Raw genomic sequence first — 25,017 nt, 5'->3', positions numbered from 1 at the left:
TGTGTTTTTCCATGCTTCTGCGTGTGGGTACACATGGATATGTGTGTGTGTGTGTGTGTGTGTTTGAGAGAGAGACACCAAACATGTGTGTGTGTGTGTGTGTGTGTGTGTGTGTACATGGGAACATATTGTGTGTGTTTGGTAGCTTTGTGTGTCAGCAGAATGCAGAGTTGGATGAGAGAGGGTTGTCTGACCCTCTCTGTTTAATAATCGAAAGGGACACGATGAGGCCATGGGACCAAGAGTTTGCCTTTCTCTACCTCTTCATCTTCCTTCCTCTCCCAAACACAGAACTCTTTCTACGGTCAATGCAATTATTTAAAAACAATGCCACCAACTCCTTCTCTCTACATTTGATTGGGTATTGCCCCTGAGCAAGGGCTGAAAGATAGCAACAATAGTTGACCATATTAACATGTGTGCGTAATTGAGTGGTAAAGGTTGTATGTGAAGGATCTTCGTAAGCTATTACTCATGTTTATAATTGTATTATTATACCATACCACGATTGGTTGTTCATTCAATAAAGCACATTGATAACACACATTCGATAATCAGTAGAAAACCTTACGCGCCCTGATGCGATAATCACTAACAGACTTGTATAATCATGACACTTAATAAGCACTATGTGATGTGCTTTAAAGCCTAATGAAGGAGCTGTGAAGACTAGTCAAAATACTATCAAACCAATCCCAAAATAAAGTAGGGTTATAATAGAATACTGATAATATGTATAATGATTGTATTTGAAGTTGTGAAATACAAGAAATCGGATATGAATCAGAAATCAGACATGAATCACAAACGTCCCGTTTGCAATAATAAAAGCGCAACTCAAACTTCTTGGACCAATCGGAGCGAGTCTCTTCCTCACAGTGACCAATAGGAGCGCGTCTCTCCCTCACTCGACCAATAGGCGGACGCCTTGGCAGACAGGCACAGACGTTTGAAGGGCGGTGATGCAAAAGGTATTGCGAGCGACATAAGAGGTTTAGTTCTCAAGGAAACATTTATTTTTATTGTTTACAACTCTGGCATAAATTTAACGGGAAGACCTCGATTTCATTGGAAAAGCAAGTTACCTTATCAGATTATAACAAGCGAACACGGCGCCTCGGACCTGAATCCATGCTATAGGTTTAATGTCACTCGGTGAAAGTAACCTATACACATTAATGGCTCTGATAGCTACCGATGGCTGTAAACTGAACAATCAATCTACAACTAATGGGAGAATCGGCGCAAGAAAATCAGGTTTTCAGGGCCGGTCCGGCAGTTTTAAAAGTGTCAGAATGCAACCTAAAGATAGTGACTATTCAACCGACGGCTTACCGAAAGCCTTCCTCCTCAGCCTGAGGACACTCTTTGATATTCTAGATGACGGAAGGAGAGGTTTTGTCCATATATCAGAGATAGAGGGCCGATGGCAGGGCGCAGACACACAGGACCTGCCCGGCGGGGTGCTGGAGTGCTTGCGGCGGGCGGCTCCACCACATGGCTGCCTCACCTTCCAGAGGTTCGTAGCAGGCCTGCGCTATTCAATGCTCAACCCCGACAATAATAATGATCACTTTAAGGCACAGGCGGCTCTCCAGACCGCAAAGCCGTATCCAAACCATAATTTGCCTCCTCCACTGACAAAACCCGCCTCGCATTCTACGTGCAATGTCGGCACGCGAATTGATAACAAGCTTCGGCCTCTGGGGTCGAGCAATGTGGCAAACACGCAACAGAACCACCGAGCGACCCCGCTGCACGACCGGGTCCGGCCGGAGGACGGGAGGAGGTACCGTTCCTGCGGGATGACGAGGTACGACGCGGGGTGCGAAAGGTCCGGAAGGTGTCTGGAGCTTCACAGTTCCTCTGTTGCACCCGTGCAATATATCGGGAAGCAAGGTCTTCAGCCAGGTCGTGTCCGGGCCATTGATTTGCTTGCGCTGGAATCTTCACAGTTCCTAAGATCTACGACGTGTGAGTATCTCATAAAAGTCTTCTCAGATGATATGTGTTAGTGTGTGTGTGTGTGTGTGTGTGTGTGTGTGTGTGTGTGTGTGTGTGTTGTAGGCCTACCTATGCACTCATTCAATGCATGCATCAATACAGATCTGCAGCAAACAAAAAAAACATATGGTTAAATAATGCAATAGAACATCAATGTGAACATGCAATTGTATTCTGTTTGAGCTACAGTGGGATGTACAGTGGAAGAGGTAGATCTCAGTTAGTCTCTGATGAGGAGTGATTCCTGGATTTATGGCTGACCCTGACCCAACACATGAGGTGTAGACCAGCTGAAGGCTCTTGTAGGAAAGTCAGAGAGATGAAGGTAGAGTTCACCTGGGTTCTCTTGTTCGACGTAGATTTAAATAACACTTTTTATACAGCAGAAGAGGGAGGGAGCAGAATAGGGCACTTTTGTCTCTCTCTCTTGTTCTTCCAGTCCCTTTTTCTGGCACTCTCTCCCACTTTCGCTGTTTCTCCCTATTTCGTGGTCGCTTTCTGTCTCTGTCTCTCTACGACTCTCTCTCTCTTTTGCCTGTATCCCTCCCTCTCTCTCTCCCTCTCTTTTGCTCGCTCTTTCAAATGCCCTACAAGCCTTGGATACTTGCATCTATTGGACTCAGGAAAAGGTTAGACAGAGAGATAAAGACAGGCCAAGAGAAAGAGAGTCCTCACAGACAGAAACACACAGACAGACAGTGCTTTCATCGTCGTCATGAACCCTGACCATTGGATAGGGCCAGATGACAGCATTCAGGCCCAGACTCCCTGAAGCAGAGAGGTGAAACCTTGCCAATCCTTCCCCAGAGTCTCCCTCTCCTGGCCATAATCGGCCAGTTTCCCCCCTATGCCATGCTCCGATCCCCTTCTCTCCCCTCTTCTTTTTGCGCTATGAAATTCCAATGTAGGGTGAAAGGTCAGTTGTAAAACTGGTTCTGGGCTGGATTGTTGTGGATGTCGTGTGGGTTAGGGGGAGGGTTTGCTAATAAAATAACGATTTGGGTTGATCGGGTTGGGCATCATTTTTGCTGATGTATTAATACAACAACCTTTTTTTTAATGATGACTTTCTAATAATCCATGGATCATTCAAACCTTTGCTGCATTGTATAACATGCAAAAATAACGCAGCAAAATTCTCAAGTCAAAGTCAATATCCTTTCTTGAAGGATTGAACATATGTATAACTACATAATGAATGACCCTCCTTGGGGTTCACATTAACAGTTGAGGTGTTAGGTTGAAAACATCCACAAGAATGTTAGCTATATAATACTAAGTTGGGTATTTGATATAGTTATGGCCTATATCTGCTCTGTTCCAGTATTTCTCTACTTGCTCTATAACATGGCTCTCTCTAGTGGATGATAATACCCATAACATGCTGAAGTTAAAACAATATAACAACAACAAAAACATCCTGCTCCTAACTGGTAACTTCTCTTTTGACGTTCAAATGAAGCTCTAAAAAATATGATTAATATTGTACGAATGTAGATTCTAGTTGACACACAAATACTTAGTTCGGAGGTTCGTAGTACAGGGCACAGCTCAGCAAAGACATGTATCCAACCCTCTTTTGTTGAAATGAAATGATAGAAGCAGTTGTGATTGCTGATGTCTTGTTATGCGATTGCAGTTGTTTGACACAGCATACATTCCTTGCAACTAAGCCCAACCTTGATGGCAAAGAAGGTTGGCTGTGTCCATAAAGATGAGTTAAAGTCAAGCCCCTGTTCTGGTCCATGCAGGTGCTGTTGAGGCAGGGCTCCAGAGATCTCGGAGCGAATCAGCGAAAGGATTTAGGGCCGGCTCAATGCAACATCAGCGGAGCCGAGAAGAGCAGCGGCGCCACACCATCACCAATGGAGTCGATTACGGAATGGTCGATGCACACACACGCACATGCACACACACACAGACACACACACACACTGGTTTAACCATGGCCACTTACATACCATGCTACTTTTTGGTCCTTTTCTTCCCTCCAAAATAATGGTGTATTGTGTTGAATACCAGGTATGTATTCATGACGGATATAGTGAGAACTAGACATTAAGGTATGTGATAGAGAGAGAGAGAGGATGATATGCAGCAAACGGCTACAGACGCAACTCAAACCCGAGTGTCTGAGCCTTGATGGCTCTATCCAGTGCCCCCTACTCATGGTCTTTAACCAGACTTGCTGTCAAGTCTGCCGAGGCTGAAGTTGATGATTCATTTGTTCATACCTCATACTCTTAAAGTTAACTTCATGGACTGAGCAGAGCTGGCCATGCAGTGTGGAAATGGTCATGAAGTTCCAATGTAGCTAAACCAAATATAAATAGGAGAATAAGAGAATGCAAGCAGAATTCAACGGCCTTAGCCTTTAGTGCAGGGCTCCCCTATTCCTATTGGTCACCACCACACAAATACACTAATCTCCACCCCAACCTCACATGGCCCCTCCTACCATTCCTGCCCCCCTCCTCCCTTGGCTCTCATGCCACTCAGCCCTCTCTCTTTGTCCCACTCTTCCTCTCTGTCCCTGCCTAGTTCCCTCATTTCCCTCAAACCCGCTATCTTATGTGTTCCCTTCCTTGTTTTATTATATTTTTTTCTCTAAACTCCCCCCGTCACCCCCCCCCCCCCCCCCCCCCCTCCCCCCCATCTGTTCCCTTTCCCTTCTCTCCTGTCTTATCCGGAGAGAGAGAGAAAGAGAGAGAGAGAGAGAGAGAGAGAGAGAGAGAGAGAGAGAGAGAGAGAGGGAGAGAGGGAGGGAGGGAGGGGGAGAGAGAGAGAGAGAGATTGATTCCTTTGGTTCTCATCGTCCCGAGCTCCTGTTCTGTTTCTGGGCTCCCTGCTGCCTCCCAGTCGTCCAACCGGGCCCCTTTGGCCCGTCACTGGATTGATGGTGGCCAGCCGGGTCGGGCCCAGCGGCCTGGTAGAAGCAGGGGACTCGCTTGGCCAGCCCGGCCAAGCCTGGACAGCTGTCTGGGCAGCCTACACCACCGTGTTCATTCCCCTGAGCAGTAGCCTCTACAGCAGCAAGGCCCTGCACTTTTTCCTTTGGGTGAGTAAGTATAGAATATTTTGAGTGTGAGATAGAGAGAGAGAGAGAGAGAGAGAGAGAGAGAGAGAGAGAGATTGACCCATGACCCATGGTTGTTGGGGCTGAACTGATGATCTTTCAATATTTGTTCATGAGATTGAGAGAGGGAAATGAGCGATAAAGGGAGGTCAATCTCTGCACTGAGGTCGAGTACTGACTGACTTTTTATTTCAGACTCTTGTTTTATTTGTCTGGCAGCCGGAAGAGTATCTTATTTCAGAATATTGTCTTTGTAGTCCAACATCTTGGTAAGCACCCGTAATGTTGGCCAACTCTTGACAGTTGCTCTTAAGAGTAACATTTATTGTTGATTTCACACACACACACACACACACACACACACACACACACACACACACACACACACACACACACACTCGTGTCTCTCTTTCTCACTCTCTCTCTGAATCTCAAATATCTATGTCCTTAAAAGTACCGAAGAAGCTTTTTTCTCTCATACAGTTTGTGTTACGTAACATCAGCCCCACCGATCAAACCATCGTTGCCTTATATGCTACTTGACTGCTTCTGCGTCTGTAAAATCACTGGTGTTTTGGACGAGGGGGCGAGTGAGGAGTCAGCCATCAACTGTATGGACATGAGAGAATGGTTGGAGAGATGAGTGGAGGGACAGATGACACACAAGGTGGCTGATGGCCAGTTGGCCTGTGTGTGTGTGTGTTTGTGTGTGTTTTTGTGTGTTTGTTTGTGTGAGAGTGAGAGATAGATAGACAGAGTGTGAGAGAGAGATGCCCAGTCAGCACAATTCTGGTCAATGCCAGAGAGAGTGTGCACACACACACACACACACACACACACACACACACACACACACACACACACACACACACACACACACACACACACACACACACACACACGCACACACACACACATCCCACACTTGGGGCGGCCATAGTTGAAGCGGCCTCGCTGTGTTTATCTCATTCCTGGGTTGCTGTGCGGTTGCCATGGCGGCAGTGGAGCGATGGCTTCCTGGGACATTGTGTGTGTTTGGGACGGGTTGAGAGGCAGGAATTATCCGTCTGCGCGAACCGCTATTGCCCCCCCCCCCCCCCCCCCCCCCCCCCCCCAGGCAACAATAGACACCGGCCGCACACTGTGAAAAGAGAATGGAGCATTCATTCACTGCAGGCCAGATTCATAGTACTTACTTATACTTATTCAGTACTTTTAACAAAAATAACAGCAATTAACTAAGCAGACTTCACAGACATTTGTATTTGTGTTATCTAATGCTGATCATCAGTATATTGAACCATGGATCAAATAGAAATAGACCAGAGGGCTGGTTGTTATTACTTTGTGGTAGTTTGTGTAGGAATCATTAATTCCTTCTCAATACTGACCCCTGTGGTGCTCGACACTAAGGGCAATGTTTTTTTTTCCATGGGTGAAAGGGCTCAATTGGAGCTAACTACTGATAATCACTGGAGCTAACTTCACAATAATACGAACTGGAACTCTCTATCTCCACCTCTCTCTCTCCAACTCTCTCTCTCTCCACCTCTCTTTCTCTACCCCACTCTCTCTCTACCCCTTTATCTCTCCACCTCTCTCTCTCCACCTCTCCTTCTCCAGCTCTCTCTCTCCACCCCTCTCTGTCCCGGTCTTTCTCTCCACTACTTTCTATCCAACCCTCTCTCTCTCCACCTCTCTCTCCAATCCTCTCTCGCTCCACCTTTCTCTCTTCTAACCTCTTCCTCTCCACCTCTCCACCCCTCTCTCCCCCAACCCTCTCTCTATACATGCTGTTCTCGCTCTCTCTCTCTCCCTCCCCCACCCCTCTTACTATACCTGCTGTTCTCTCTCTCTCTCTCTCTACGACACCAACTTCCCGCCGAAAAGCGAGCTGAGAAAGAGAAAGGTGAAGGAACTAAAATGCCAGTTGTCCGGACAGCAGTCATTTTTCTCACAGCTAACTTCAAAAGCCAAAGCCGCCACCGAAGCAGCATTCCGGGTGAGCCACTTAATCTTTAAGAACAAGAAGTCTTTCCAAGACGGAGAGATGGTAAAAGAGGCATCGTTGAAGCAGCTGACTCATTGTTCCGAGACTTTAAAAAGAAGGCAGAAATATTATCTTCGAAATATAATATGCTGTCCGGACATTTTTGATGCGAGTGAATCAACCTCAGCATCTTCCCGAAAAGGATAACAGATGAATGTAGCGACTGGCTCGAGCAAAGAAAAGTATTGAAAGCGTTTGTCAAACTCTGACAGACATTTGTCAATCTGCTCTGTGAAGCGTGCACTGTGAAGTTGCACACAGGCCTTCCCTTGCATCTCCAGCTCTGACGCCAGGTTCTGGACGTTTGCCAAATCATGGCGCCGCAGCTTTGAGGAGAGATATTGCATCTTTCGTTTGAATGCATTAACTGATGCTGATCATATTAATCACTGTTTTGTCTATTCCCTGCAGCTCTAGATTAAGGTCATTCAATAGGTTTGTCAGATAAGTTAAAATGCCAAGTCCAACAGCCACTGACCGTCATTTAGTTGCTTTTATTCTGCATGTCCAGCTACACAGAAGAACTCCTTAATCTCCGGACATAGCTCTCGAAATCTTTGCAGGAATTTCCCTCGACTAAGCCATCTCACATCAGTGTGTAGCAACAACTCAGAGTGGTCGCAGTCAGCCTGCTCCAGATGTGCACGGAATAGCCGTCTTTGAAGAGATCTGGCGCGAATAGGACAGGCGATCTTCATTGCCACATCCATGCATTATGCAGTGGTAATTCAGGAAGTCCGGGAAAGCATCGTCCTCCCTGCACTTGGCAATAAATCCATTCACGCGGCCAACCATTGCGGGTGCTCCATCCGTGGTGATGGACACCAATTTGTGCACTGGGAGCTGGGTTTTTGTGATAAAGTTATTGAAAGACTGAAATATATCCTCTCCTTGCATGTGTTCTTTCATGGGCAGTAGTGTTAACAGCTCCTCTTTTGCAGTCATGTCAGTAAACACCATTCGAATAAAAATGCACAACTGGGCACTGTGTCACTCACGTCCGTAGATTTGTCCAACTGCAGTGAGAAGCACTCGCAATCTGCGATGTCCTTCCAAGGTTGCTGCGTCAAATCCTCGGCCATGGCTTCACTGCGCCGTGTAACTGTACTTCTCGACAGCTGGAGAGCTTTGATCGAAGGTAATATTTCTGCCTTGTTTTTAAAGTCTTGGAACAATGAGTCAGCTGCTTCAACGAATGCCTCTTTTACCATCTCTCCGTCTTGGAAGGACTTCTTGTTCTTAACGATTAAGTGGCTTACCCGGAACGATGCTTCGGTGGCGGCTTTGGCTTTTGAAGTTAGCTGTGAGAAAAATGACTGCGGTCCGGACAACTGGCATTTTAGTTCCTTCACCTTTCTCTTTCTCAGCTCGCTTTTCGGTGGGAAGTTGGTGTCGTAGTTTTTATGATTATTCCGAAAATGCCGCTCCACATTTCCCTTCTTCGGTATTGCGATGGTAGACTGGCAGATGAGGCAAACGCACTTCGAAAATGACATAGTGAAAAAAAACTCCTCCTCCCATTCCGTATGAAAGTGATAAGTTTTTGGCTTCTTACTCGGTCCAGCTCCCCCACTCATTTTTATACCCTTTCTTAATATTAAGAGAAAAAACTGAGGGCTAAAAATTGGAGGCTAACTAGGCAACTCGCAAGCTTTTTTAAAATTTTCCCGCACTTAGCGCCGTTGTTTGCGCATGCGCAAATTTCATAGGGGGGATGGATGATAGGCTGACGTCTATTTTTTTAAGGATTTTTTTTTTTTCCTTCAATGCCATGCGATCTACCCACGCTACCTTCGTGATCGACCGGTTGATCGCGATCGACGTATTGGGCACCCCTGACCTAACCCATAGCTGTTCCCCTCCTCCCCAGCTGAAGCAGATGAAAGAGCTGGAGCAGGAGAAGGACTCCCTGCTGGCTGGCCTGGAGCAGGTGGAGCGCGCCCGGGACTGGTACCAGACCCAGATCCACAGTGTCACCGAGAGACAGCAACTGGTTGGCCAGAGCGACCACTGCATGGTGGGAACGCACACGCTGCTGAGTCACAGATTATTATGTCAACTGCATTAGTTCCACTGCATTAAAACAAAAATACACAACAGGAAACAACTGTTTTGTTTGTTTACTGTACGCACGTCGTATCTGTCGTTTGCTTAATTTATTTACATCCTTCGTTAGTGTATTACATGACATTTTTTATTTAGTGAGTTTAGGGTATTTGTTTGATTTTATTATTAGATATAAAAACATATGTTTTATATATATTGGTTATGTCATTCAATTATGTTATATGATATATGTTGTAATGCAATCTTACTTTTTTAGGATTAAATGTACAAATATAACACCTAATTTTCTGCAAACAATTCAGACTGGGAATTTACCAAAGATGTAGTTTTATAGAGTTTAATTTTCTTTCTCTCTTTGCAGGAAGGGAGTCCGAGTCATATCAACATTTTGATTCCTAAACTGCAAGAAGTCAATCGCTGCCTTAATGACCTCATTGCCTGTACTGAGGGGGTAAGAATCTAGAGCAAAACTTTCATTGATCTAAATAATAAACCAGGGTTAGGAGAACCTCTGGTCCAGCAGTCCTACTATGTATAGCAGAACCTCTGGTTCAGCAGCCCTACTGTGTTATAGCAGAACCTCTGATCCAGCAGCGTTTTGTTTTTTTTTCAATTTTATTTTCCCTGTTCATAGCCAATTACATGCTTAAAGATCCCGCCTCCAGCAACATCATTGGTCGAAACAAATATGAAGCAAAAGAAAGTGGGAGGCTCATCTGCCATCAGACTTTAAATTATGAATTAAAAATCTGATATGTGAGATTTAAGTAATTACTTAATAAGCCATTTATTTTCTCCTCCTCTGTCAGAATCAATTTCCTCCTCCTGGTGTTCAGAACAGCACCTACCCCCCCAGCCCCAATTCTCCCTGCAACCATCCTTCCATTACCCAAGCTCCTCCTCAGGCCATCCAGAGGCTAAAAGAGCAGAACCGTCTGCTAACACAGGTACACCATATATATATATATATATATATATATATCAGTGGCGGCTGGTGGTTTTTAAAGTGAGGGAGGAAGGACTGCGCGCTTGGTTGCCATTGGCCTGCTTGCACTGATAGTTGCCTATTGTGGCATAAGTATGTGACACTTGTTGTTTCAGGGTGTTTTGGTGAACTACAAAATAGCAGGATGGGATAATTATGTGAATTGATACAAATCCACCAGTGGCAGCATTGGACTTTGAAAGCTGGTGGGCAGCATGTCTTGGACTACAAAGGCAGAAGGAAAGGATGCAAAGCCAATTAGTCAAATCAAGGCCTAATCTGGGCCTATCAATGGGCCTATTTTTGCCCTCAATGACTGAAGCTATTGGTCGTAATTTGGCCATGTTTATTTTCAGCTACAATTGTTTTAAGAAAAATAAAGAAACAATAGCCTACCAAAAGTGATGCCATTTAAAATGCATCATGCTCTGAATCATTCACTAACAACCTTTCCACAATATCAAACAGAACGGTCAGAGTAACAAACAATTAAAAGAACAACAAGAACATTATTTCACAACTATTAACATGGGCTGTAAGCCTTACATTGTTTGAGGCAAATGTAGATGTTAATGGATGTTTCAGAATGTTGGTCATGGTGTTAAGCCAATTATGTTTGAGGGACGTTATTCGTAGATCAAGTCAACCCTCCTCGCGGGCTCCGCAGCTCGGCCACGAGCAGCCCGCCCGCAGGCTCCGCAGCCTGCGGGCGGGCATGCCCCAAGTGTATGGGGCATGCGATCAGTTCACTAGATCAGTTTCCATGGCCCTCCACTCGGCGCCTGGATACAATAATGTCTATGGGCAGAGGTCCTTCATTCTTACTTTCACCAAAGTCTGGAATGGCATCCCTCAACAAATCAGCATTACACAGTTCAAAAAGGCATAAAAACTGTTACTCCTCAATACCTACACTTGCAAACACTGACTGTTTATAGACCACTGTCTGTGTTCAGTTCGTTGTCTATGGGGTTGTCCTATTGATGTCTTACGTACTATGTTCCTGTTATGTGCTGTATGTAAATGTAACATGCAATGTGCCTTGTTCCTGTTATATGTCATATGTACTGCAGAACAGGAACTCAGCTTCATACTGAGTCAGGCCCGTTTTAAATTGTAACTTTGTTACCTTTAATACTTTCCTGTAAAATAAAAATAAAACAAAATAAAAAGTTTGAGAACCACTGAACTAATGAATTACACAGTGGCCAGTCTACATTGCATTGATTTGAACCTTGAGAGTGATTTGTCCTTGTGCTGTCTCATGTCCAGGAGGTGACTGAGAAGAGCGACCACATCACCAAGCTGGAGCAAGAGAAGTCTGCACTGATCAAACAGCTGTTTGAGGCCCGCGCACACAGGGCACATGATACCAGCACTATGGATTCAACCTTCATCTAGAATCACACTTCTAAGTCAATGCACACTATGATCAAGCAAACTCCCAAAGCAGATATCATATTTACTACAAAGAATACGCTATTCTATCCATGAAATGAACTTGGTGTTGGTGTTCTGATCTGGACTGGTGTTGGAAAATCTGAAGCATTACTACCTAAAGGAGTTCTCAACACCGACTGATTGGTCGACAGCAAAGCAGATGTTGCTTTCCACTCCAGCACCGACCCCCTCTCCAACCCCTCCATCCAACGTCGCAAGAAACCCCAGATTGAACTAAACTAAGTAGAATTAAGAACTAAGTACCGATTTCCCCAACCACCCGTCTTATTCTCCAAAAAACATCAAAGAACAGGTCTTTGTCATAATAAAATATGGCGGACACCGAACGTAACTATGGCCGTAATCATGGGGTTAGTCAGGGTGAGGGCTAGTACTGTGATTGTAGTCATTTGGTTAATCGGGGTTATAGCTAGTACTATGGCTGTAGTCATGACTGTAGTACCTTTGCGATTGATCCCCATCTACTTCCACCTGCCCCACCACCTGCACCTCCCCCATCACCTCAACCCCTCTGTAGTGCTGTGGTGGACTAACTAACTGGGACTTGTTGAGATCCCTCTTTTGATTCCCACTTCTGAATCTATTATTGCTAGTCCAATAATACCATTGAAAAAAGCAAAATGGTTGATTTAATTGGAATGGTGTACGTTACCAGATTTTTATTGCTGAATATTTACATTTGCTTGCTGTGAAATATTGACGTTTATTTAAAAAAAAAGAAATCTTCATTCCAGGTACTTTTGCGAATGTATTTTTCATTATTAATTAAGTCTATTTGTATAGTTAAGTGGCTCCCATATTCCAGACAGTCCTTTTAGTTGATTCCTTTACTTTATGAAAGAGGCCTTATGCTGGAATGTAATCTGTGTACAAAAGGTTTGGTCAATATAGCAGCAGGTTTAGTTGAATGGAGAGATGGTCTCTCGACATTAAATAGATATCAGGACGCATGTTTTACCAAGGAGGTGTAGTCGTGAAGAAGGTAGAAAAGAAGTTTGCACGTAGAATGGACTTAAAAGAGAATACTAATGACATAGTATTCATTGAATGTGTGGGAGCCTTTCCCACTTTTCAAAGGTGACCATTTTGGCCGCAGGATGTGAGTGGGAAGCTCAGATTAGAGGGCTGTAGAGGGTGGGCTAAACCAGAAGGACTCCTTGGTCTCTAGGCTTTTAATGACGTGTGACATCAATGGTGGCTTTTCTGTATTGGTCTAGGTTTTTTAAACATAATATGAGGTTGTGGGACAAGAGGCATATGATGTGATCGGCTCCTCCTGGAGTTGAATGGCCGAGTGCGAATGCTCAGGGGAGGAACTGGGGCCTCATCTAGGGATGCACCAATTACACTTTGTCTCAGACAAAGGTCAAGTACTTACATTGGGGACTCAACGATACCGAGTACCGATGAGTACTTAAAAACTATTAGTTGGAAAAATGCGCCCCCGTCTTTCCTAGAGGGGGGCTTGTTATCCCCATGGTTACAGCCCACGGCAACTTTGTGAAACTTTTTTAGTACCGTTGTATATGAGCGTTATAATGAGTGGTGTTGTATATGAAATGTGCCACACGCTGTAGCAATGTACTAAAGGAGTCTGGGAATCCTAAACCTCAGATAAGATTAAATAAATCGATGCTAAGATGGAGCGCCACCATCCACACACCCTAGCGGCATAAAATAAGTGTCTGAAAAGCTAAACTTTCTCTCTGACGCCGCAGTCCACCGCTGGTCGAACAGAGCTCCACGCGTCTACCCAAACTGCCCTTTTCTCTAAATTATTTCAGTAACAGTGATAAAATGGCATAGATTACATTAGAGTACATGAGCACAGCATGGGGCCCAAGTCCAAGTACTGGTATCAGTATCAGTGCATCCTAGTCTCATCAATTTGATTTGTGGCTAGAATGTGAAGCCCTCTGAGACTCTGTGATCCAATCACACAGAAAAGGTTTTAGAGAAACTAAATTAACAAGGAAAAAAGTGCTTTTTCACTTCATGAGGAAGGGACAAAAGTGACAAATGTCACAAAAGTGACAAATGTCACTTTTGTCAAGTTACATCCTTTGTGATGCTTTCTGAAAGCCTTTTGTGTAGCCCATGTTTAGGTCCAAAATATTTAAAATTGTGAAGAAATTCATGCATTAAACCTTTATCAAAAGGTTCCCTATAACAATTAATGCTCCAATAAATAAATGAGTTAGGGAAAGAGATAGGCTACAAAACATTTAGGGTAGGAGTTAGTGATAGGCTACAAAACATTAAGTTATACATACAACACACAAGTTGAAATCTTTTTAAATTTTAGAAGTAGGAATGATGTTCACATTTTTGCATGGAACTTAATGGTATGGTAGGGATGTGTACAGCACGTGAAAAGCTGAGTACCATCCTGTGTTTACTTTTCCGATTGTTTGATTGTATGACTGATTGTCTTGCTAGGTTACCTGACTTGTGAATGCAACCCTATCCTCCCTACGCGCTACATTCAAATGTGTATTTCAGTTTCCAACAAACTACAATAATGAGACAAAATGGCGCTCCGATGTCAGTTTTTATAATCAAATGTCATAACATATATTATAATACATATATAAAATATATATTATAATGTGTGTATATTCCTTTACTTTTCATTTGCATAGTACCAACAGTTATTGCACAGGATTTCCTTAAGCTATGAGTATTAGTTGGACTGCTGTTAGTAAAAATACAGTATGTAAAAAAATTAATCCTGCCTATATATTAAAGCATATGGAACATTCTGTCCAAAGTTCCTTGTTTGTGTGAGCAGCTTGTTAGAGGAACTAATAACTATAGATGCTTTTTCTGTTCTTCAAGAGTGATAGGGAGAGAGAGGGAAAGACAGCAGAATCAATACGACAAAAAACTAATAGTAATATAAAATAGAGATGATAATATGTTATAGTACAATGTGGGATGAAATTCTAAAAATATTCTGACGTTATCATAGATTAATCTGAAAAAGCATTCTGTGATGTTTAATATTCCCATTTATGGCCACGGCATCCTTTGAACCTGACCCAACATCTTCTGCACCCCAAGCCCTTAGATAAATCAAACCATGTTTCAGCTAAACACAAACCTACTGTAACATATACCTGCATATATATAGGAAATCAGAGATAACCAAATCAAATATCGAAACACATACTGTTTTTTGAGAAATATATAGGGACTATTTTTTTAATTATATACCTTTAAGAGAAACCCAAAATACTCAAATAAATGTACACTCACTTATTTAAATACTGGAGCGAGAAGCATTCAGTGCATTGGACAATTTTAAAAATAGATTACAAATTATACATTTAGACTACCAAATACAAATAGATTTAAAACAATGACAGCCAGCCACTTCAAGTTCACCAAAGTGTAGATTGGGGTCTCTACCATATTTACCACCTGTTATTACATCACCCCCGACCAGATGCTATATCTCAAAATCAAGGGCGTCTTGTGTAACAGGTAACAGTTTGTTACATAGACATTTCAGATGTGGATCAACTGATTGCATCAGTTGTTTACAACCAAATTTCCATTAGGCTCTGATGCTTTGTTGCATCACTGCCAATCGGAGTGAATGGATAATGGTGTGCCATAACATGTCCTATAAAACCTGCAACCACATTTTACTTAATTTAAGTCAGTTGTCCTGTGCTCTAACTTTCAGTCCAAATCCATTTCAACACAGTAAATCTTCAATATTGATGATATATCAATATATGAGTTGTTGTCATTCAATTAACTTCATTCATCTCTAATGTGTTGCCTGTTGGACATGGGGGGCCAGGCAGGGGCGGGGCTGCTCCCCGCTCCACGGAGTGTTGTGATTGGCCGAGCCGGATGAGTGGTGTGTTGGATCATCCATCAGTGGAGGGTCCCTGATATCTGATGGTGTAGGTGGAGGTAACAAGCTTCTTAGACCATCACAGAGTTATCAGTGGAGCCACAGACACAGTGAAACCAATAGTGGACCAGACAATAGTGGACTCACCTCAACAGGCAAGTGTCAAATCCCTTTTTTGCATGGCATAATACCTCGGCTTTCATACACCTAGAATTATTAGTATTTATTATATATGTAAACAAATTAGTCTACATTGACAAAACGAGAGAGAAACAATTTATAGTATGTGTATTATATATATATATATATATATATATATATATATATATATATATATAAAAAAAACATTCTCCTGATATGACACTTGCATAGATAGGATATGAAACAATGTGAGTCTTGTCTTTCTTATGCAGAGCTAAGCTGTATTCTGCAGGGAACTTTTCATCGATGAACAGTGGAAATAGGAAGTCATACAGAATTGGTTCAGAGATCTGAAACTACTGACCACAGTTCTAGTTCCTTTTGGTTAACTTCTCTCCTTTGTGCTTTCATAATCTTGTCCATTTCATAGCGGAAAGCCCCAGTTTAGTATGTAGAGAAGCACAGGATATTAAGACAGATGTAGATATGTCTCGATCTCCGGAAGTGTAGCTGATCGAGGCATGAAGATTTTCTCTTCCAAGGAAGACAGTTCATTTAGAGGACATTAGCCGAGGCTGCTCGTTGGTTTCCCTCTGTGAGCGTAACCCTTCTCCTCTCACAGACGGAGCCTGCTGTTGAGGCAGCCACCAGGTCATCATGTCTCCTACCTTCATAGACTTGGTCCACATCAACTCCACGATGATCTCCATCTCCCAAAGACCCGTCAACGACAGCGATGTGGAGAGAACGGTGTACGAGATCTGCCGACAGATGCCCGCTGTCATCATCTGGTACCTTGGCCTTCAGTTCATCAACATGTTCCTTGGCATCCCGGCCAACCTAACGGTGCTCTGGCTCATCCACAAGAACAAGGGGGACTCTTCCACCTCTGACATCTTCATCCAACAGCTCGCTGTGCTGGACGTGTTCTTTTGCTTGACGCCGCCTTTGGAGCTGGTCAACATCGTGTACCTCACATCCAGCGTGCCCTGGTATGTGCTTCGCTTCTTCTACGGCATCAAGGACACCTCTCCGCTGTTCCTGGCCTGCATCTGCCTGGACCGCTACATGGCAGTGCTGCACCCTATTACCTTCACCAAGCTGAAGGATCGGCACCACCGGGCCATCCTGGCAACGGGGGTGTGGCTGGTGGTGCTGGCGTACGCCGCTGCCAAGTGCAAGGGGGACATCCCAAACTTTGATAAGGTGTTCACTGTCATTATCCTGGCCACCTTCACCTTCATGGTGTTCTGCAACATGGCCATCCTCTGGGCCCTGAGGCAGTCGGGGCCGGGCCGAGACGAGATGCACCCGGTGAAGAAGCGGGCCTTCAAGATGGTTCTGATAATTTTGGCCATTATCGTCTTCAACTATTTCCCGCCCGTGGCGCTCTTTCCTTTCCGGGCGTACTATACGAAAGACGTGTTCGATTGCTATATTCATTATCTGGCATTCGGCTTGATGGACTTCAGCAGCAGCATTCAGCCAGTGCTCTACTTGTCCAAAGATAAGCTAGTGCTGAGCCTGGCCCTGTGCTGCCAGAAGAAGAAAAGCCAGATATTTACCAGCAACACCACTCAAACTGTGAGCGGAGTGTGAGTAGAGTCTGTACATTGTGAGGGTGTTGGTTACTCAATGTGTGACTGTCTTCTTGTGTGTGGGGTAATGTTACGTGGTGTGAGAAGTTGAGGAAATCGAGGAAACTCGTTTAATTTACAAGAAGACTTGTCAATAAATGACATTATGTGGTAATATTCTGAAAGCACGTAGTAAAATGTAATAAAATTATTTGCACTTTTGTGTCGATTTAATACAAATAAATGCTATGCAAATGTTATTTGGGCACCTTCTTTTCTTCTGAAATAAAAAGTATGAACCGAAAATCAGGAAAACTTTTTATTTGATAGTTTTGTATTAATACTTTTAACCTCTTAAACTCGAGGTTCCCCAGATTTGGGAAGACCGTGATCATTCTCGCAGCAAAAGGCATACAACACTGCCCTTATTATGTAGAAATAGTCATATCAAATTAAACATGAGAAACCCCGCTACAAGCACATATAAGTCATTTTTACGCAAACCAAACACAACTCAAACAGTAAGCATATTAATTAGACAAATTAGACAATTAAAAATAGGCTGGAGCTTAAGAGGTTAATCAGGCTTTGGAACACAAAAAAGCTAATCAACAATAATCCTTAGTAACAGAAGAATATTTTAAATACACATTTAGGCACATTAACCATTTGGCACACCTATAATCATAATTTTTTTCCTCATCAGTGCTTTAGTGGAACCCATGAAATACAACGTACATTATAAAACCAACCCGAAGCCAGACATTCAGCAGTATCAGTATGGCTTGCAAAACAGTTACGGAAAATGAACAAGGGCTGTTTTATCGAATTACGATATATTGCGACGAATACAACTTGAATAAATCTTGGTTCAAGCATGACCGTGAAAAATACATTCTTCCTTAGTCAGTTTAACAGCTGACGGCGGTACAGTCAAAGCATTGTACGGCTACGTATCGGTCAAATCAAGAGAACATCTTTTCAAACCTTATATTTTTGTAAGGTTTTAATTCTAAATATTCCCGTAAAACAATCTGTTTGACGAAAACTATATCAAAGACATATATAATATATTACAATTCTTTCATTTCCATTTGTAATGGAATATCTGCAAACTATTTGGATGATAAGCTAATAATCAAATGTGCTGAAAGCGAACAAAACATTTGAACCACAAAGAGTAGAATAACAATAATTGCATTGATAAATATTGCGAAACATTTGAGTCACAGCAAGGATCTGACGACAGTGTATTGCACAGCACCGGAGATCCCCCCCCCCACCAGCCACCACTACCACCAGAAGCATTCCTCTTTTTCCTCAGGCACTGGAGAAGACAAACCATATCTGATAGTAACGGTCCCCTCTCACTGATCTCCAGCGACCCCCTCCCCCCCGGCCTGGCTTATGTCCCCCCCAGCCGGCCCGCTGTGCGTTCGCAGGTGTTTCTTGAGTGAGGATTGGTCCGTGTAGGTCTTACCGCAGGTGCTGCACAGGAACACCTTGTCCTTGTTGTGCACCAGCTCGTGTCTCTTCAGGTGCCCCGAGCGGCTGAAGCTCTTGCTGCAGTATGAGCAGCTGTACTCCTTCTCCCCGGTGTGTGTCCTCAGGTGCAGCTTGAGGCTGCTTGCCACTGTGAACTTCTTGCCACACTCTCCGCAGCTGTAGGGCCGCTCCCCCGTGTGCATGCGGGTGTGTATGGTGAGATGTCCGGCCTGGCTGAAGGTCTTCTTGCACAGTGGGCAGCTGTACGGCCGTTCCCCCGTGTGCACGCGGTAGTGGGTCTTGAGATCGCCGAGGCCGTTGAAGCGCTTGCCGCACTGGGCACAGCAGTATGGCTTCTCCCCGGTGTGGATGCGCTCATGGATGCGCAGGTTGCCCGCGTTGCTGAACATCTTGCCACAGGCGCCGCAGCCGTACGGCCGTTCGCCTGTGTGCGTTCTCAGATGCACCTTCAGCTGGTTGTGCTCATTGAAGCATTTGCCGCAGTACGCGCACGAGTATGGCCGCTCGCCTGTGTGCACGCGCTTGTGTATACGCAACTGGCTGGGGTGGGCGTAGGTCTTGGTGCACAGGGTGCAGCCGTATGGACGCTCACCTGTGTGTGTGTGCCTGTGCGACTTGAGCAAGTCGGCCCGACCGAAGTGTTTGCCACATAAGCAGCACACGTGGTTCTTGTTTTCGCCACTATGCTTGAGGTGCACGTTGAGGGTGGTGGCGCGGTTGAGTGTCTTAGGACGCACAAGGCAGTGTAGGAAGTTGTCGCGGCTCTCCAGGAAGTCCGAAGCGGAGGAGACGGCGTCAGCAGGGACGTGGTTATCCCTGGCGCCTGGTGCCACATCCTCCTCCTGGCCCAGCCTGCGGGGGTTAATCCCAGCATCCATCAGGCGTTCCGCTGTGTCTGGATAACAGTCTTTGCCCTTGCCGCTGCTTAACGGCACGTTCCCGTTGACTTCTGTCTTGATAAGATGTCCGTCGTTGATCTCACTCATTCCCTCTGTGTCGACCCCAGCAACTAGGACCTCGCTTTCACTACCGTTGGAGTCCTGGTCCCGGTCAGAATACAGAGATGTGTATTCGTCATGACTACCGTGATAAACGTGAGGTACGCCGAGGGCGTTAGGCTTAATGTGTCTTATGGTCAAGTTGACTGGGGATGGGGGCTTGGACAGATCAATTGCGCTACTGTTCTCTAGGTCGGGTTCTGTCTTGATGGACAACGTGGCATCAGGCACGTTGGGTTCCACTGTCATTTCTTCAGACTGCATTGGATAATGGTTTGGTCCTTTACTTTCTCTCATCTTGTCTTTATGTTTCCTCCTCGAGCTCTTCTTGTCACTGCTGCGTATCGACATTTTGAAGATCTCCTTATGGGTCGTCACTGCGACGGCATTCCTGTTTGATGCCGAGCACGACCCGACAAACTCTTCATCACTTGGGTCTGTGGAAATACATATTCAAAAATTATTTGAAGAAAAACACCTGTCTATAACGGTCTATTATAAATTAATATAAAATATTTCGGAGAAAACAATGAACAGAAATGATTAGAAAGCAGCAGACAGGGTATCCAGTAAAGGTCAGAGAGAGACTCTGATGAGCTAGTAAACTAAAACAATTACAGTATTGAGACTTTTACAATATTCCAACACTACCTGCTAGCGGACACTCTGTATTGCTTTTTGTAAACAACATCCTCCTCAGGTCTTCGTTTTCATATTCAATTTGTTGTATTTTGCCCTGATACTCCGACAAGTTCATGTCGACCGAGTTCAGAATGTCGTTCACCGTGGCCTTGAAAATCTCATTTAACGACGATTCCAAAAACATTTTGAGATCTTTAAATGTGGTCATGATGGACCAATCGTTTTTCATACAAAATAAACAACTGTGCGTTTTAAATACACCGGTAGGATCTGTAAAAGGGGGTGTGTGCAGTGCTGCCTCCGTGGACGGAACAAACAAAGCGAACACGGTCGCTTGACAGTGACGTCAGGGGACGCCCGGTGTAGCATTGGCTGCTGGGACGCGAGAAATGCGGCCGCCATCTTGAAGTGGGGATGGGGAGCAGCATAAAATCCGAGGGGAGATTGGAACAGAGGATGTATTTCTGCTTGGGAAACACAGTTTGGCATCGTCAACCTCCATTCGGACTTGTTATCATTGGTTGTGTCTGTGTTTCATAAGATAAGGCTGCACCACATTGCAAAACTCGCCTCTATTGAACTTCAGAAAGGAAGCACGAGAAAAAAGCTATGCAAAGCAGTCCTCTTTCAGGGTTTTAATCCCACACAGATATTGAGACAGTCTGCATTTACCCTGACTGCTTTTTGTTGTATTTTGAATTTCACTCCTAATTCATGATAATCAGGCCTAATGCGATAGATTTATTTTCCATGATATTTCTTTTGTATTTTATTCTCTTATTTTTGAAACACTGTAAATGGTCAGTCTGCATTTATCCTGGCTGCTTTTTATGGTATTTTGAATTGAGCTCGTTCTGGTATGATCATTTTCCTCTTATCAATTCCCACCTGCAAACTCCAGTCCATTCCATCCATCCATCCACAAATAAACATTCCATCAGCAGATTTGTATCATGACACATTCTCATTTTAGGCCAAGTACAAGACAATACTTTCTTAACAGTATAATTGTAACCATGATATAAATGGAATCATTCAAGTAACAATATTCAAATACTAACATTGTTGGGTAAGACAGAATTTGGTTTTATCTGAATCCAGTGAAACAGATTTTAGCTGATATAAAAAAATTCCAGGTGTTTGTTGTTTAAGCATTTGGCAGACGCTTTATTCCAAAGCGACATACATAAAAAATACATACAAACAATCACTGTAAACATTATAATAATTTAAGGAAAGAATGTTGTTAATAAAAGTAAATACAAAATATCAATACAAAGTGTTAAGACAGAATAAACTCTGCTGCTGCAGCAACAGTCAGAGATACAGTCTATAAGGTAAGATATATAGATATCTAATGTATTCATACATTGTTTACGTAGGATATATATGTATGGCGGCCCCGCGTCTCGTCAGCGCCAGTATATGGCAAGCCCAGTGCGCCACAATTCGCCGGCGTTTTGAACAACTCTACGTCGTATTGAACGCGTTTCAGCACGCGTTCTGAAACCACTTCAGCGCGCGTTCCAGCACGCGTTCAGAAAACTTCAGAACGCGTTCCAATTATATGCTAATTAGCTTCACCCCTGAATTTTTCAGCCAATAGCTTTGCACTTTTTTCACCCAATCATATGCATGGCTAAACACACAGACAACATCAGTCGAGTCCAGAAATCTTCTTTCGCAAATCTTTCCTGTTGCAAAGTTCCTGTTGCAGAATTATAACAGACCAAGGATGGGAATTTGTGAATGAGGTACAGTTATGTTTATAGGCAAGCTGGATGGAATATATAAGATGGATGGAATATATTCCGAGACCACGGGGGGTACTGTGATAACATCTGCCGTCCAAGAGCATAGGTACATTTAAGTTTTAAATATGGAGACAAATCCCTGACAAGACTAATTGTATGAAGTTGAAGGTCTGAAGATAAATACATCTGCACACCTCTGCTTCTTTCAGATGGCATCCCCCACCCCCCCCCCCCCCCCCCCCCTTCCCGTCCAGAGGAGTGGACACTGGGCATCAGTGCCCCTCTCCCCCCCACTCCCCTTCCCGTTGAGAGGAGTGGACACTGGGCATCGGTGCCCCTCTCCCCTAGCTATTAATTCTGTTTTGTATGAGCAAAATGAATCTCAATCAACTGACTGTTCAAGTTCTTAATTTTCAGTTAATAGAAAATACTGTCTTAATATCTAACTTGTAACAATGCCAATCCTTACTTACGTAAAAAAAGAAAGTGACGCCAGCACCGGATTGTGTTCTGGGGCAAATTCATACTTTGCACGTGACGTCACAACGACTGGCTGGCGGACAAGAACAACGTTCTCTAGCGATTTAGTTACCTAATCAAGGATCTGCCAGTACCCCGCCAGTTTTACCATATGAACGAAACTTGGTATTTTGAGGTGAAAACGATATGCCAGATAGTTTCTGTGCGATTGGATGTATTAACTGCCGAGGAGTGAAGCCGGGTTATGTTTTTACCGGATCTCATCCGAAAAGGAGAAAAACTGTATTATTGTCTATAAGATTAGAATTTGCCATAAGTAATATATATTGTTTAATTACACATTATAATTAAGATTATTTCAAAATAAAAATTAACCCTCCCTCTGCCGTCATGGGGATAGCCCGTGTTGCCAGATTGGGCGGAAATCTGCCCAATCTGGCAACACTGCCGGAGGCGTCACTAAACGATCTAAAGCAGTTTTATTTCTTTTGAGTGCAGCAAAAAGTTCCGCTGCGCTGGAACTTCAGAAATGCTTGAGAAAATATACCTTGGGTGGACGCTACCGCATTACTTGGTCAATAAAAGAGCTACTTAAAAGTTATTTGATTCAGAAAAAAAGCTATTTGTTGATCGTTTTGCGGGTAGCTAGATAGTACTCACTCAACTTTACTTTGATTATGAAGATATTCCTGTTTTTTACCTCCCATACGACAACGTTGTTAATCCACCCACCCCATTTTTTTGTGCGGTATAAGGTGACGGATTCTCTATAAGATAAATGTAAATATTTCCAAACTCAACGTCTGGTGGAGTCGAGACTTTGCCAACTTCAAAGCAATTAACACAACAGCGGGTGCTGTGTATGGATCACAAGTTTGTTTGTTTATGTTTATCTTTTTCTTGATATCTAATTTGAACATTTATGGTCTAAATCAGGGGTCTTCAATTAAAATTGAACAAGGTCCAGTTACTAAAAATTCCTTCCAAGAAAGGTCCGAACCTCTAACCTACCACGTCCTAATAGCCTACTTTTGTCAAATACCATCAACACGGCATATTTCCTTATAATTTCAGCTGTATTTATTTTCAATTTCCAAATAGCTTACTTTTAACCATGAAAAACAAGTAAGACAAAGTATTAACATTTCAAGTAAACAAAACAGGTACATTAGGCCTGCATTTCAAGTAAACATAAAAAGTGCATAAGGCCTACATGTCAAGTAAGCAGAACAGGGACACTAGGCCTACACTTCAAGTAAACACAAAGTGCATTAGACCTAAATTTCAAGTAAGCAAAAAAGGTACACCAGGCCTACATTACAAATAAACGCAAATGAGCATTAGTCCTACATTTCAAGTAAGCAAAACAGGTACACCAGGCCTACATTTCAAATAAACACAAAAAGAGCATTAGGCCTTCATTTCAAGTAAGCAAAACAGGTAGACTAGGCCTACATTTCAAGAAAGCAAAACAGGTAGACTAGGCCTACATTTCAAGTAAGCAAAACAGGTACCCGATCTGTAGTGACTGAGACAACCTTTGTTAGATCAATCCCCCTCTTCTACAGCATCTCCTTAATAGCCTCATAAATATCTTCTCGTCTTGTGTGTGTCTCAAGTGGTGTTAAACCTAACAGGTCCTCACAGATCTCTTTCTTGTCTTGATGAAAAAATCGCACATAAACCAAAAGCTGGGCATTATCTGTTACATCTGAAGACTCATCAATGGCTAAGGATGGGGCACTCTGAACAGCCGCATCAAGCTGTGCCAGTGCGTCATCTGATAACATTTAGGATTTTCTGTTTGTCGTTGCAGCTGACATTGGTATTTGCTTTATTTTTTCACACAATTCATCCCTTAGTTTACCTTCAAGTAACGTCTCGGCAGCGGCGTTCAAGCACTCCTTCACAACAGTCGGTCACTGAAGGTTTTTTATGTTGCCCCAAAATCCATGCAATCTTAAGTGAGCATTCATTTGCACGTTGCTGGCCTGTAAAATGAGTGTGTGGAGACTCGTGTAGACCTCTCATACTGAGCTCTCAGCTCGGATATTTTCCATGCTCTTACTTCTGACTTCTGGGGATACTTTTCCTTGAAGGATCTGTGTTTGGATTCGTAATGCCGCTTAATAATAATATACCCGCTTTTTATCAGCGCCACGGTTTCAACACATAAAAGACACAACAAATGTTTAGTACTGCCTTGCGGGAGAATGAACATGTACTGGTCAGTCCATTCATCTTTAAAATGTCTGTTTTCGTGGTCAACTTTCCTAATTTTCGAGCAAGCCATTTTCTCATTCCAAATCGCTCTTCCGGTAAACAAACGATTTGAATGGCTATTCTTTGAGTGACGTTATTACGCACATGCCGTGACAGACGGAGGGAGGGGGGGAGTTCGGTGAGTG

At 43.6% G+C, this 25,017-nt stretch overlaps 3 protein-coding genes across 5 annotated transcripts; 2 read left to right on the top strand and 1 right to left on the bottom strand.

The window, feature by feature from the left end:
* The first annotated feature begins 984 nt into the window (after window positions 1-984).
* Window positions 985-14,371, top strand: sapcd2 (suppressor APC domain containing 2). Of its 3 annotated transcripts, XM_079735920.1 has the most exons (6): window positions 985-1,974; window positions 3,756-3,889; window positions 9,001-9,147; window positions 9,559-9,648; window positions 10,007-10,144; window positions 11,455-14,371. In XM_079735920.1, the coding sequence occupies exons 1-6, from the start codon at window positions 1,146-1,148 to the stop codon at window positions 11,581-11,583; spliced, it is 1,467 nt and encodes a 488-aa protein (XP_079592046.1). In that variant the 5' UTR covers window positions 985-1,145; the 3' UTR covers window positions 11,584-14,371. The 3 variants fall into 3 exon arrangements, with proteins under 3 accessions (XP_079592046.1, XP_079592047.1, XP_079592048.1); XM_079735921.1 differs by lacking the exon at window positions 10,007-10,144; XM_079735922.1 differs by lacking the exons at window positions 985-1,974; window positions 3,756-3,889 and adding an exon at window positions 4,007-5,062.
* Window positions 14,372-16,120: 1,749 nt separating this feature from the next.
* On the top strand, window positions 16,121-17,413 carry hcar2 (hydroxycarboxylic acid receptor 2). The gene has a single exon (XM_079735891.1). It carries the CDS (start codon window positions 16,310-16,312, stop codon window positions 17,249-17,251), a length of 942 nt encoding a protein of 313 aa, XP_079592017.1. The 5' UTR covers window positions 16,121-16,309; the 3' UTR covers window positions 17,252-17,413.
* Window positions 17,414-18,596: 1,183 nt separating this feature from the next.
* LOC307074216 (uncharacterized protein) lies at window positions 18,597-20,661 on the bottom strand (the record flags this gene model as incomplete). The annotated part of the gene is made up of 2 exons (XM_079734237.1): window positions 20,385-20,661; window positions 18,597-20,170 (listed from the first exon to the last, which is right to left on the bottom strand). The coding sequence occupies exons 1-2, from the start codon at window positions 20,602-20,604 to the stop codon at window positions 18,597-18,599; spliced, it is 1,794 nt and encodes a 597-aa protein (XP_079590363.1). The 5' UTR covers window positions 20,605-20,661.
* Between the last annotated feature and the right edge of the window lie 4,356 nt (window positions 20,662-25,017).

Source organism: Pollachius pollachius, assembly GCF_949987615.1.
Source record: "Pollachius pollachius genome assembly, chromosome: 4".
NCBI lineage: Eukaryota > Metazoa > Chordata > Actinopteri > Gadiformes > Gadidae > Pollachius > Pollachius pollachius.
This window is presented reverse-complemented; position numbering and strand designations above follow the sequence as displayed.